At 46.6% G+C, this 14,562-nt stretch overlaps 1 protein-coding gene across 4 annotated transcripts in view; it reads left to right on the plus strand.

Annotated features, from left to right (window-relative positions):
• Nucleotides 1-14,337, plus strand: part of hdac4 (histone deacetylase 4) — a 285,327-nt gene extending 270,990 nt beyond the window's left edge. For all 4 annotated transcript variants that reach the window (XM_063213475.1, XM_063213476.1, XM_063213478.1 and 1 more), the window contains 3 exons: nt 4,858-4,942; nt 5,227-5,368; nt 7,307-14,337. In XM_063213475.1, coding sequence (XP_063069545.1) covers nt 4,858-4,942; nt 5,227-5,368; nt 7,307-7,346 — 267 coding nt within the window. In that variant the 3' untranslated portion in view covers nt 7,347-14,337. The remainder of the gene's footprint in view (nt 1-4,857; nt 4,943-5,226; nt 5,369-7,306) is intronic.
• Nucleotides 14,338-14,562: the final 225 nt, after the last annotated feature.

Here is a 14,562-nt window from a genome sequence, read left to right on the forward strand (position 1 = left end):
ATACAAACAATTGATACACAAGGGGCAAACAACAGAGTGTACACGTAGGCTATTGTGATGCGTATGTCATACCAAGGAATAAACTGCCAGCCAATTTGGCTAGTGACACTGAAAGTATTACTTGCCAAAGCCAAGTTTCACCAGCATTTGGCCGGTTGGCAGGTGCCAGTGTCAAGCCCTGGCTGTAACCCATTACAAACTCCACTCTTCATCTCTTCTCTCATCTCATCTCTCTTTTCTCACTTTCTCCCCTTCTCCCCTGCTTTCTCTCTTCCCCACTTTTTCTCTCATTTCACTGCTTTCTCTCTTCCCCCACTTTTTCTCTCTTCCCTCTCTTGTCATCTCACTGCCATCTTTTGCCCAGTCGTTCGCTGCCCCTCTCTGTGTGGATCCATCGGTCTTGTCACGGCTTCGACTCAGCTCTCTCCTCCAATCACTCTCAGTTTTTTTTTCTTTTTCTTTTTTTCCTCCGCTCTGTCTTTCATCCGCCATCTTTTTCTCTTTTTGCTCGCCTGACTTGAGGGCAATCGAAGAAAGGAATGACATGCCGATGCTTTTTTCGGGCGGGTGTAAGAACGAAGAGAGGATGACAGAAGAGAAGAGAGAAAGAGAGTGAATGGGCGGATGGTGAATAGCGGCAAACGAGAGGAGAAGCCCAAATAACACCCCTTAATCCACCTCTACACCCCCTCACTCCTCACCATCCCCCCTACCCCCCCCGTTCCCCACCCCACCCCAGCAGTCACGGTGGATGCCGACGAGCGCCATGTGGTTCATACCTGCCAGGCAGCCCCGAGCTCGCTGACAAGACCCATTAAAGTTTATGGGCGTGCGGCGGGACCGTCTGTCAGGCTGATGGACAACCACAGAAGCCCTCCACCACCACCACCACCACCACCATCACCCCCCTCCTAAATTCTCCCTCCTCTTGCTCTCACTATACACTCGCCATGCACCGCCGTCCACCCCGAACCCTGACCCAACCCACCCCCCACCCCGTCAGTCCCACCTGCACTCTCTGAATTGACTCTGCCCTGATGAAGGCCACACCTTGGCTGAAACTTGTTGCCATTTTTAGTATTTTTCTATAATGATTTAGCCATTCATTGAAGCTAGTTTAACCTTTTTGAAGAGTGCCTTGGATACTTCAACTTTAGTTCTTTCCTGATTTACCATAGAGCACCTTCAGACTACCAATCCAAGACTGCAGCCTCCCAAACCTACCCTTTTGTCCCACCTGCACTCTCGTCCATTGCCATTGCCATTGCCAGGTGAAGGGTAGCATACTGTAGCGAGCAAAGGTGGATCAGAAGAGGGGACGTATGAGGGAACATGTGAAAGTGAAAGTGAAAGCGAAAGCCCTCCTGGAAAACTCCAACTCCCATTGTCATTGTGACACAGCATTCCACAGCACACAGTGCTCACTGCACACAACAAAATTGCATTTATGCCCCACCCATGCAAGGGGGCAGCCCCCAACTCCGCCCCAAGGGAGCAGCACGGCGGGACGGTACCATGCTCAGGGTACCTCAGTCATGGAGCAGGATGAGAGAGCACTGGTTGATTAGTCCCCTCACCAACCTGGCAGGTCGGGAGTCAAACCGCCACAAATCTGACGCCCATGACTGCCCAGGGTGGCAAAGCAAGCCGAGGTGAAACAAGAGGGGACGTACCAGGGAACATGGGGCGATGGTGGGGACTGTGGATGAGTGAAACCTTTGAAACAGGAATATTCAGAACATTTTTACACGCCCCATGTACACACATTTGCACATTTCAAAGCTTAGATATGACTGGAGCCTAGGGCTGCTAGGGGCCCCAATTGGACAAAGTCGGGGGGAAATAAATCTATAACTTTAGAATTATGACCAGATGCGGAATTGCAAAATTAGTCTGCTGTTGAGTTTGAGTTTTCAATCTTGTTAATACTCATTCCTGACTCGGACGTATGATACAGTCTACCTAATTTTATGGTGGAATTTGTCTTCTGTGGGGGCCGACAGCAACCTATGTAGCCCAGGGGCCCCACTACATATGAATCCAGTCCTGCTCTCATCCACGCACGCTTCTGTCTTCAGCCCACCCCCATCCACACACCCACTCAAGCCATCCAGGCTAAAGCACCTTCAGTGGCTACACTCCCAGCTTTTTGATCCAAGTGTGTGTGTGTGTATCCGTGTGTTTGTATATTTTTTGTGTTTGCAGCATAGCCACTGTGTGTGTATGGGTCGCGAGCTTATGTTTATTTGTGAGGAACTCAAACATGATTACGGTAGTTTGATTTTAGAAATTAATTCGGAACATTCATTTATGGTCAGTCACGCTTCGCCTCCGCATTCCTATAGCTCTTCTCCGGTCGCTCTGTTTTTTGCCCGGTTGTCTAGACAGAGATGGTGGGTAATAGGGAATCCACTGTACTGTACGAGTGGGATTGTACAGATGGGAGTGTCTATGGGGGTGTGTGTGTGTGTGTGTCTGTGTGCGTGTGTGTGTGTGCGTGTGTGTGTGTGCGTGCGTGCGGGTCAGTGAGAGAGAGAACGTGCATACTACGTAGCGTAGCGGGCCCATGGCGGCTCCGTGCAGGCCGAAAGGCTTGGCGGAAAGCGCTGGGGCTTTGGGGAGGGTTTTTGATGGGTTCTCGTGTCGTGCCACAGGCGGATTAAAGTATCCCTCTCTCCTCTACGGCCGACCCGCCCGTCCACGTCCCCTCAGCGCCCGCCACCCCCCACCCCACCCCACCACCCCCTTCCTCTCTCTGTATTTGTTTTAATTAAACCAAAGCTTCCAGCTTGGCCCAGAGGCATTCACTGAGCACTCCTCCTTCTCTCTTCGTCTCTCTCTCTCTCTCTCTCTCTCTCTCCCTAGTGTCCCTCCCTCTCTCTCTCTCTCTCTCTTTTCCTTTAGTCCTACTCTTCTGTTTCTTTCTCTTTCTTCCTCCCCCCCCCTCCCCCCTCCATTCCTTTGCTCTTCCTGTACCACAAAGTTTTGCTCGAGCATTTCTATGTCATGGCACGCAGTGCTTTTCTCAGCGTTTTCTTGCTCTTCCGTTTCACTTTGTCGCATGCCACTTTATTTCCTAGGGATGAGGGGAGAGGGAGGCTTTTATTGTTGACTTTTGTCAGGCACCCACACACTCTTTCTCACACTTTACAATCCAGTCCACTCTCACTGCATCAGGACTAGTCACACTTGTCGGACAGTACGTTACATTACATTACATTACTCTTGGCTGACGCTTCTTTGATCCAAAGCGACTTAGTTATTTCAGGTACAGGGTATTGGTTACAGGCTCTGGAGCAATGTAGGGTTAGGTGCTTTGCATGGATGAATGTGCTGGTAAGGGTGGGATTTGAACCTGCAACCCTCTGATTTAAAGACCAGCGCTCTAATCATTGAGCTATGGCTACCCCCACCCCCACATATATCCGAGCCTATCCCAGAGCAAATGGAAAGGGGGCTCCTTGGGAGCTGTAGGAATTCTCCACTAATGGTGTATTCTTGTGCTCTGGGAATGATGGTAAATACCAAACGGGGACATTGGAAGGACGCTTAAACGCCCCCACTTGTGGTATTTTCCACTGGAAAACTAGTTGAAATTTTTCATTTACATACAAGTTTTCCGAGACTGGATAATATCGACTTCCGAGAGCACATTAATGGCACATAACTCCCTAGCTGTCTCTTCTCTCCTCTCCTCTCCTCTCCTCTCCTCTCCTCTCCTCTCCTCTCCTCTCCTCTCTTCTCCTCTCTTCTCCTCTCTTCTCCTCCTCTCCTCTCCTCCTCCTCCTCTTCTTCTCTCCTCTCCTCTCCTCTCCTCTCCTCTCCTCTCCTCTCCTCAACTCAACTCTTCTTCTCTCCTCTCCTCTCCTCTCCTCAACTCAACTGATCTCCTCTCCTCTCCTCTCCTCTCCTCTCCTCAACTCAACTGATCCCAGCACAGTACTGCAGAGTATCGCTGTGTCCACTCCTGAACACAGTGACTCAGCACAAGGCACACCATTGTTTCAGGCGTAGACGGGCCTTGCAGTGCTGAGTGTGATGTTAAACACATCTGGTGGCCTGCGTCACACACGATGCGGGCGTGCGGGCGCGTGTGTGGAGAGTGTTTGTGAAGGGTTTGTTGGGGTGGCAGCAAGTGTTAAACTAAATTTGAGCCTTTCTGCCCCCTATGGCTATTTGTTGTGACAGTAGGCATCTGAGCTCAAAACAGACACACAGACACACAGGCACACACACACACACACAGACACACCTCCAGACTCAGTGGTGCTTTGCATCCACCGGAATAAAAAGTCTCCGTTTCAGATGTTTCCTCTTGGCACAAACAAAGTGTGGCCGTGAAACGTGTTTCTGAGACGCTCCAAATGGTATTCGTTGGCCTTGTTGCTTTTGTTTACTGCCTGTTTTTTCCCCTGCAGTTCCATCCCCCAATCAGTGTTTCCATGATGTTTTATGAAGGCCCATTTTTGTATTTGTTTCCCTGCTAATGCCTGGCCCTCCGTACAGAGACGCCTCCCCATTCCATTTGAGATGTCACCACATAACACGTCTCTGGGGGCTGCCGTGCTCTGTTGGGGGTGAGAGGGTGTTTTAGGCCTGTCTGCTGGCATTAATCCCTCAATTTTTCTCTCTGTTCTTTTCTCTTTCTTTCTTTCCTTCCCTCTTTCTTTTCTTTCTTTACTGCTTTCTTTTGTTCCTTCCTTCTTTCTTACTTTCTTTCATACTTTCCTTTCTTTCTATCCTTCATTCTTTCCTTCCTTTCTTTCGTTCCTTTCCATTCTTTCTTTCTTTCCATCCTTTCTTTTTTTCTTCCTTCCTTTCTTTCCCTCCCTCTTTCTATCCCTCTTTTCTCCACAGCTGGAGCCTCTCCCTGAGGAGGTATTGCAGCAGAGGCCCAATGCCAACGCTGTGCGCTCCATGGAGAAGGTTCTGGAAGCACAGAGTGAGTGCCAACGCGATACAATACAGAACCACAACAGATACAGATCCGCAACACACACACACACACACACGCACACACGCACACGCACACACACCTACATATACAGTATGTGTACATAAGCAGTGGCAAGCAAGACAAAGACACACTTCTCGTCTGCTTCCATTCTCCTTTCGAACCCTACAGATGCTTACCTGTGTGTGTGTGCGTGTGTGTGTGCGCGCGTGCGTGCGTGCGTGTGCGTGCGTGTGTGTGTGTGTGTGTGTCGCTCTCTCTCTCCCTCCCAGGTAAATACTGGCGTTGTCTACAGCGCTGTGCATCTACGGTAGGCTACTCCCTACTGGAGGCCCAGAGGTGTGAGACGGACGAGGCCGAGACGGTTACAGCCATGGCTTCTCTATCTGTGGCCAACAAGCAGCTTGGCAAGAGGTAAGCGCAGCAGGCCTTAAATACATTGTGTATGTGTGTCCACGTGTGTGCGTGCGTGCGTGCATGTGAGCGTGTGTGTGTGTGCGTGCGTGCATGTGAGCGTGTGTGTGTGTGCGTGCGTGTGTGTGTGTGTGTGAGCGTGCGTGCGTGAGCGTGCGTGCGTGCGTGAGCGTTCGTGCGTGCGTGCGTCCGTCCGTCCGCGCGTGCGCGTGCGCGTGCGCGTGCGCGTGCGCGTGCGCGTGCGCGTGTGTGTGTGTGTGTGTGTGTGGCATAACGTAAAGAAGAGATGATATTTTGTGTCCAGTATGACATGTATATACCTGGTTGTCACCTGCTCTGTGGTCCACATATGTGTGGGTTTCTCCCTCACGTGCGCACCTGTGTCCACATGTGTGAGAGAGTGTGAGACCACATGTGAGTGTGTGTGCAGGGCCAAGTTTGTGTTTGGATAATATTGCGTGTGTGTGTCTGTGTGTGTGTCTGTGTGTGTGTCTGTGTCTGCAGGTGGTGTGTGTGTGTTTTTGCAGTGGTGTGTGTGTGTGTGTGTGTGCATGCAGTGTGTGTGTGTGTGTGTGTGTGCATGCAGTGTGTGTGTGTGTGTGTATGTGTGTGCATGCCGTGTGGAGTGTGTGTGCCGTGTGGAGTGTGTGGCTGGTGTGCTTCGCTCCCTGAGGATATCCGCTGGTGAGGCGGCGCAGGTCCAGCAGAGCGGTGCTTCTGAGGGCCGCGCGCTGCCAGAGCCCTAATTGGAAACACATAGCCAGCATTGAGCCCAGATGTGGAATAGAACTCCACTCCACATCGCCCATTCTCTCTCTCCCTTTCACTCTCTCGCTCTTTCTTGTATCCTCTCTCTCTCTTCTACCCGCTCTCTTCAGCTCTCTCTCTCTCTCTCTCTCTCTCTCTCTCTCTCTCTCTGTCTTTCTGCTCTCTCTCTCTCTCTCTCTCTCTCTTCTGCTCTCTCTCTCTCTCTCTCTCTCTCTCTCTCTCTCTCTCTCTCTCTCTCTCTTTCACTCTCTTCTACCCTCTCTCTCGCCTTTCTTTCTCTCCTTTTTTCTCTCTCACACTTCCCGTTTCATTTTCTCTCCCTTTCTCCTTCTCTTTCTCTCTCCCTTTCTGTCTCACTCACTTTTTACTCTTCTTTTCCCTGTCTCTTTCCCCCTCTCCCCCTACTATACCGGTACACACACTCACTCACTCACACTCACACACACACACACACACTCACACTCACACTCACACTCACACACTCACACACTCACACACACACACACACACACACACACACACACACCTAAATGAATGCCATCCTCTGCACCAGTCAGCACCAGTATAATTGATTATCAGCGACTGACTGGCATCATAAATGGAGAGTGTGGAGCCAGTGGAGCCCCTCTCATGGAGCCAGTGGAGAGCAGTGTTGTGCGGAGTGAGGACAGAGCAGGGTGTGTGTGTGTGCGTGTGCGTGTGCGTGTGTGTGTGCGTTCGTGAGTGTGTTCTGAGCACCCACTGAGGCCAGATATGGGGCATATTAGGAGTGTGTTTGTGAGTGTGCGTCGTGTTGCGTGAGGATGGTGTCTTCACTTGAGCCTCAGAACGGTCACGGCCTTGGCACGCATGGCTTAGGAACAAAAGCAAAAGCAGCGTACTGAAGCAACATTATTGGATTATTTCAATACGTTTTATTGCATTAACCGTTATGACGACAGCAGTGACTCGGTCAGATTTTGCATAGGATTGGTCACGGCTGCCGTGAGCTGAATGATCGCATCTAACGACCGATGTTGTGATGGTAATCGATGTTTTCCTCTTATTCCCCCCTTGTCTTCTCTCTCTCTTTCTCTCTCTCTCTCTCCCTCTCTCTCTCTCTCTCTCTCTCTCTCCCCCTACCTTCCTCTCTCCCTCTCTCTCTTTCTCTCTCTCTCCCTCTCTCCGCAGGCCGGAGGACGAGCCCATGGAAGAGGAGCCGCCATTGTAAGGGTGGCGCGTGTTACGCAGCAGTTGTTGTTGTTGGCTGACCTCTGACCTGTGCTTGACGAGCCCCCCCACCCCCACTGGGGGGCGCTCCTCTCTGGCTCCTCTCTGCTCCTCCGTTTGTGTGGCTGCAAGGGCCCCCCCGACGGAAACGGCGGAACTGAACGACATCTCAACACCGACCAAGCAACCACCCAACGTTCCAAAAACAAAAAACAAGACAGTCAAACAATCAATCGAAACAGACAATGCATTATCTTCAAAAATGGAAAAAAAAGACAAGAACCTACAACCAAACACATCATGAAATGACACTAAAATAACCCCTTTCAAACATACACACACACGTGAACACCATCGGCCTTGTTTGAAGCAGTCTTTCTTCAACTAAACGGCCAGGGTGGGAGAGTGTGGGGGGGGTTGGGTGCTGGAAACTGTCCTCCATGTACCGTGGGGGAGCGTCTCGTAGCAGGTTGACGAGGCATTCTTCTCGCCGTGTCCACTAAAGAGGTTAGGGGGAGAGAGGTGTCTGGGTTTGGAAACGCGTCAACGGTCGACCTGACCAATGAGCTAAAAGGACACTTTAATGCCAACCCAGTGCCAACGTCTTCACTTTAAACCCACCCCCAGCCTCCTTGAGATGTAGAGATGCTGAGCGCCAGTGCTTTGTGACAAAACACAAATGGCGCAAAATGCAACATCAAAAACAAAAGTAACAAACTGTCGAACTCATTATTGGGCGAGCTCTCTCTCCATGCAGCCTTCCCCAAGACGTCTGCATGACCAGACGTGCGGCTCAGCTGCAAGAGGGAGCAGCGCCAGCTGTGGCTTCTGTCTCTCTCTCTCTCTTTCTTTCTTTCTCTTTCTTTCTTTCTTTCTTTCTTTCTTTCTTTCTTTGTCTTCTTTTGCTGTTTTTTCTGCCTCCATTCATTTTCTTTTGTCTAGTTTTCATGCTTTCACAAAGACATGAAGCAACAGAGAGCTTTTTTTTATTATGATACAATTGCAAAGTTACTGCTTGATGATGATGATGATGATGATGATGATGATGGTGATGAGAGAGATGATGGCGATTGCGTTTTCTGGTTAACAAAAGGACATGAATCAGACTGTTGGAGAGGAGGCGTTTATTTTGACCCTGAAAAGCTGTGTGCGTTGAGGAGGCCTTGTGTGTGCGTGTGCGGCGGGAAAATGGATTCCGAGTGCACCAGAGGGGACCTGCATTCTGTAGAGATACAAGGATTGAAAAAAAAAAGAACTGAAAAACACTTGCATGTGGAACATGGACCCTTTGGAGAGTTTGTGCCTTTTTTATTTTTGTGTGGGGAAAAAGCCGTTGGATTTTTTTGTGACGAAATTCAGAAGAACATTGCCTTAAAACTTAAAACGACAGATTGAGAAGGACTCTCTCCCCTTCCCTCCCTGTCTCTCCCTCTCTCCCCCTGCCCGTTTCCTCTCCCCTCTCCCCCTTCCCTCCATCCCTCTCTCTCGGTGTTTTCTAGAGGGGTGAGATGGGTGGCACAGGCCTTTGCTTGGCCACAAAAACAGGAAGAACCCTCAGCATGTTTACCAGGAATGCCCTACAGACAGCTATGTGTTTTTTTACACACACACACACACACACACACACACATACACACCTACACAGAGCGTATGATCGTTATTCCTTCTTAAGTTTCCTCTTCTTTTTTTTGTTATTTAACTGCGTGTACTTGTTTCCTTTTACCTTGCTTACCTTCAATCTCTTTGCTGTCCAGAAGATGAAATCCTATATACAGTATGGCTTGTAAGGTAGTTGCCAGTTGAACCAGAGCAAAAAAAATTGTAGTTGATGCAGATTTCAGGTCTTTTATTTTGCTCTGCGGTGCTTCTGAAGGTTTAAAACATTGCCCAATGTAGCTTCTTGCATTAAGAAAAAAAACGAACTCAAACCAAAATACATATCACTCTGTGAAGACTTAATTAGCATGCGGTTTAGTAGAGCAACTTTCCATCTGCAGAATTTGAATGTTGTCCAGGCCATAGACGTTAAACTGAAAAAGGAACTTAAACTAATATATATCTATCTATATAATTCCAAAGCATGAATTTGCTTTCAAGCGGATTGAGTCTGTGCCATTAACTGCAAGTTTAGGAGATAAATTATAAAAAGGTTATTTTTTAATACGCAAGAAAATCTCTTTGTGGTTTACTAGAAGCTTAAAAACTGACACAACTATTTATATTTTGCCTACTCTTTTGGAAACAAAAAAAAGTTGGAGTCTTTCTGACTTTTTGAGTGTTTTGAATGTTACGGTATTCAGATTCTTATACAATCAAAAATAAGGGCGTTATAACAAGCAGAGACCACCGACTTCTAAAATTATATATATATACACCACTTAGCAGGCGGACCATTTTTAAACAAAACTTCTTGAAACAAGAGTACAAGGGCTGGTTACCATTTTTCAGAAATCTTTCTCTCGATTTTTTTGGTTTTTCTTAGTTCTTTTTTTGTTTTTGCCATTGAGCCTTCAGATATGCCACCTGGTGATTGTTGTCGTGACCGTGTGTAGGGTTCAGGCTTGTACGAAATTCCGAATGGAAAGAATTTCAATTCAAAGTAATGCCATAATACGAACACTAGGTGGTGGTGTTCTATGTACTTTCAATGGGTGGTGTAGATTAAATTCAAAGAAATTCAAGGTAATGGCACCACCTAGTGTTCATATTATGGCATTATTTTGAATTGAAATTCTTTCCATTCGGAATTTCGTACAAGCCTGGTAGGGTTTACCTTGTTCTGTCTAGGCGCTAATTCGCACAGTCAGCAAAACGCAGACGTTTTTCAGGTGTGGCAGGTGCTACTGAGCATGTGTGTGTCCGTCACGTGACACAAACAAGGAAGTAATCTGACCACCAGCTAATTTAAACCAGACCAACATTGCAAAAACCTTTCTGAAAGGACTGTGAGTTTTAAAAAAAATATATGATGAAATATCTATATAAATATATATACACATATATAGACATGTACACATCTCAGACAATCTGCATGAAAAATCTTTAAGGAAAAAAAAGAACTGACCACATCTTTATGTTTTATTTTGTAAGGAAGTACACAAGCGTGTGTCTGTGTATTAAAGCATATATATGGCACATATATCTGTATATATACACACATGTGTGCATGCTGTGGGGGACGTCATTTGACATGACCACTCCGGAACCATCTCTGGCTGGTTCTGTTGCAGAGGGTCGAGTAGATTTGACAGACTTGTTGCTTTACTTTTCTGTTTGTCTGTTTATTAGTTTTGACGGGGAGGGTGCGTGCAGATGCAGATTTGCCGCAAACCCTTGTCCCTTCCGCAAAGCCTTGGGGTAACTACCTTAAACTAAGTTTTGTTTTTTTGTTTTGGTTTTTTTTCTGCTTAAAAATACTGTCCGGGTTCACTGATAGTGAACCGATGTGAGGGACAGGCTCTGAGAAGGAGGGGAGGGGGGGGGTTGGTAGAGCAGAGCGGAGCGGAGAGCTAACACGGAGGAAGGAATCGCCAGTTGCTGTCGTTTATGTGCATATTGTCCCTCTCTTTTTGATACTTTTCTCGCATCCCACATTGACTACTCCATTCTTGACTGTGTTCTCCATGTTCAACCTTGCCCGTTTTGTCATTATTATTTGTCTGTTTCGTTTTGGTTTTGCCCAAGTGAGCTCCTTTTTTGTACTTATTTTTTTGGTCATTTGTTACCCTTTCTTATTTGAGTTTTTTTTCTGTTACACTGTGTACAGTTGACAATGTGTTTCACATGCTTATGGTTCAAGTGAGTTCTTTTTCTTTTGATGTTTTTTATTATTGTTTTTCTTCAGCCTTTTTCCTGAGCTGGGGGCTCTATTGGAGTATGTCGGGAGGGGGTGCATAAAAAAAGTTTCTACTTTGTATAATGATTACAACAATTGTGTATTTACTATATGTTCTGTTCATAGTAGATTTATATATGATACGAAAACGTAAAAAAATCTATAGATATATTATATATTATAAAAAATACAGTCTTGTTTAAAAACGAAAAAAAAAAAGTTCAAATAAGTATTTGCAAGGTGACATGCTCGTCTTTACTGTATGTCTAGCTGGCCCGCTCTTGCTCGTGCCCTGCTCCAGGTCTTCTGCTCAAGGCACTGTTCACTGTTTGAGGCTGCCATCGAAGTAGAGCACTACAGTAGCACCACACTGGTTCATGCCCCCCGCCCCGCCCTTTTAACATGGCTCCCAACGGTCAATTCTGCCAGCTCCTAGAAAAAACCACACAACCGTATGTTGAACATATCACCCTTCTCTTCTCCAGTTATCTCTCCCTCTCTCTCTCTCTCTCTCTCTCTCTCTCTCTCTCTCTCTTTCTCTCGCTCAGTCTTACTTGTTCACTTTCTTGCTTTCTCCTTTCCCGTCTCTGCTCACTGCTCACTGCTCATTTGTCTCTGAAAATCGACCGGCCCAGGACATATTGCCAACTCGCATGGCAGGCACCTCTGTCTAGTCAAACAAAAGCCAGCTTAGCTAAGGCCTTGTGCCTCTTCTCTGCGTTTGCCCCCGCTCCGCTCTCTCCCCGTCTCCGTTCTATTCCTGTCTCCTCTGGATGTGTGTAGCCGGTCGGTCGCTCGGTCGCTCGCCATCCTTTTGGGGAGAGACGGATGGGTGTCATGACGCATTGCGCCGCCACCACACACACACACACACACACACACCCCCGGCCTCTTTCATCTCCCTCAGACGGCTCCTCTCTACAGATGGGCAGAGGGAGAGAGGCTGAGTTGATTGAAGACCTTCTTGGCTTCAACCGGGCCAAACACATAAGATGTCCAGCACTGTGTGACATTTATCTGTGCTTGGATCAGACACACCCCCCCCCCCCCCTATTCTTTATGACTCCAAAGATCCCACCGCCAGCTGGGCTGCCTGCCCCTGCACTACACACACCCCTTCCCCTTCTGACGACAGCAGCAGCAGAGGCAGCACCACAACCTCTTTTTTTCCGCTCTTTTCTCCTCTCATCTTCTCCTGTCTTTTCTTCTTTTCTCTTACTCTCTCTTCCTCTTTCTTTTTGTCTGTTCTTTGTTCTCTTCCTGTCTCCTCCGCTCTCCCTCTTTATTCTTTATTCTTTTTTCTTATCCTCTCTCTCTCTCCGTGTGGCACTCTGTCTCTCTGCTCTCTGTCGGTCTTTCTCCAACACTTATGTTTTTAAATCTCCCCCCACCCCTGACTGTTGCTTCATCTCTTTCCGTAGCAGCTCCGCAGTCTGCCATCAGTCCGTTCAGAGCAAGTGGAGCTAAAGCCCCCCCTCACAAAGTCATCATTTAGGCCCATGATCATTCCTCCTTCTCACCATTGTACCTTTTTTGTCTTGACCATATTTTTTTAAACAAATGCACTGTATGCACATGCTATGCCAGGATCGTTTTGGTACATCAGTTAGCATTAGCGATATTTTTCCTTTTTATTTTCATCTTTTGTATGATCTGAAATCAAGCTAATTGCCAAGATGGCTGATGAAGCGTTGGATGGGGTGTTGGTGAGAAAGCACAGATCCGTTGTATTTTTCTGTGCTCTCACGCATCCCAGTCATTTTGCCATCTCTTTTGTCTTTATTATGAAAACTGCAACTGACAATTTTAAGTGAATGTTTCATTGTTATAATTGTTATCACTAGTATTTCCAATTTATTTTTTTTCGGTTATTATCAGAGCTACTTGGGTGACATGGACCTCTCCATAGCCAAACGCAAACAGGTTTTTTTTCTCTCTCTCTCTCCCTGACCTCCACACTCAGCAAGTTCAGAGTAGCAGCCTGAATGATGGCCACCACCTCACTACACATCATTCGCAAAGGGACCTTTTTACCTTTTTTTTGTCATGGTCTGTCGACCCCCAGCATCCACACACATTCAGTCATTCAACTGCTTAAAGCCCCAACCTTCTACATCCCATGTCAAAATATTACATTCCATTTATTTCGTATTTTTGTTTTGCTTTTTTATGATGTCTTTTATTTTATGTTTTTTTTTGTGTTGGTTCTTGTCATTCCTGCTTATTTGCCAAGAGGCCCAACTGATGTTTATTTCCAGGGCCTGGTTTGGGCATTTTTTTGTACCATTCTTTCTTTCTTCCTTTCTGTCTTTTTGTCTCTCTCTCTCTCTCTCTCTCTCTCTCTCTCTCTCTCTCTCTCTCTCTCTCTCTCTCTCTCTCTCTCTCTCCACCTCTGTAGGTTTTTTCTGCATGGTTTGTGTGTTCGCATGCCTGTCTGTCCTTGTAACATATTTGCACAACGGAGGGGCACAGAAGGACAGAGACTCTTTTTTGCAGCATCAAAGAGTGCATGGGATTTGGACCCCTTTCTCTTTTTGTTGTTGTGGTCAGTAACGGAGGAAGAACGATGCGCTTTGTGTCCAACAGATGTGCTTTTTACGTGTATAAAAAAACGCTGAATGACTTCAAAAAAAACATTTGAATATTTTACAAAAAACTTTATCTAGCACTTGTGACATACAGACCATAGATTTTATTGTATTAATGTAGAAAAGAATTGTTTTAGGTGAACTACACACTATACAGTTAAAACACATTAGACTGCCTGTGTTTTTCCTTTTTTTGTTTTGTTTTGTTTTTCCCCTGGTCTCTCCTCTGGGTAAATGTGGAGGGGGGGTTGGGAGGAAGACCAGGAGAAGATTGGGGTTTCTCTCTGTGAACATCTGGACAGATCACAGGGCTGATTCCAGATGTGTGACAGGTATATCACGGTCAGATTGTCTAACCCTTTTCAAGCCAGTCCTATCTGTATGACCACTGTGGTTCAAGAAACAGTTCTAGGTTTACAAAAATGTTAAGAAAAAAAATGCATATTATTTTTATCACTTTGTTTTATTTGATTTGTTTCCATTGTTACAATAGAACTTTTTCTTGGGACCTTTTTCTCTAACGTTTGTCTTTGACATCAACTATAAAGTACCATGTTTTTGAAAAACCACACTGTCTTGTTTTTTCATTGATGGGAGCTTTGGATGACTGAGGCGTGCTTTATTAAACCAAGCAGACACACTTCAAAAGCTTTCCACGCTCTCTTTGTCTTTCTCTCTCTGTCTTGTTCTCTCTCCCTCTCTCTCTCTCTCTCTCTCTCTCTCTCATTTCTTAGTCACATATTTACAAAGAAAAAAAAGCAACGCCATTTATAAAATACATGCACTTTATCCGA

The sequence above is a fragment of the Engraulis encrasicolus genome, chromosome 13 (assembly GCF_034702125.1).
Source record: "Engraulis encrasicolus isolate BLACKSEA-1 chromosome 13, IST_EnEncr_1.0, whole genome shotgun sequence".
NCBI classification, from domain to species: Eukaryota; Metazoa; Chordata; class Actinopteri; order Clupeiformes; family Engraulidae; genus Engraulis; species Engraulis encrasicolus.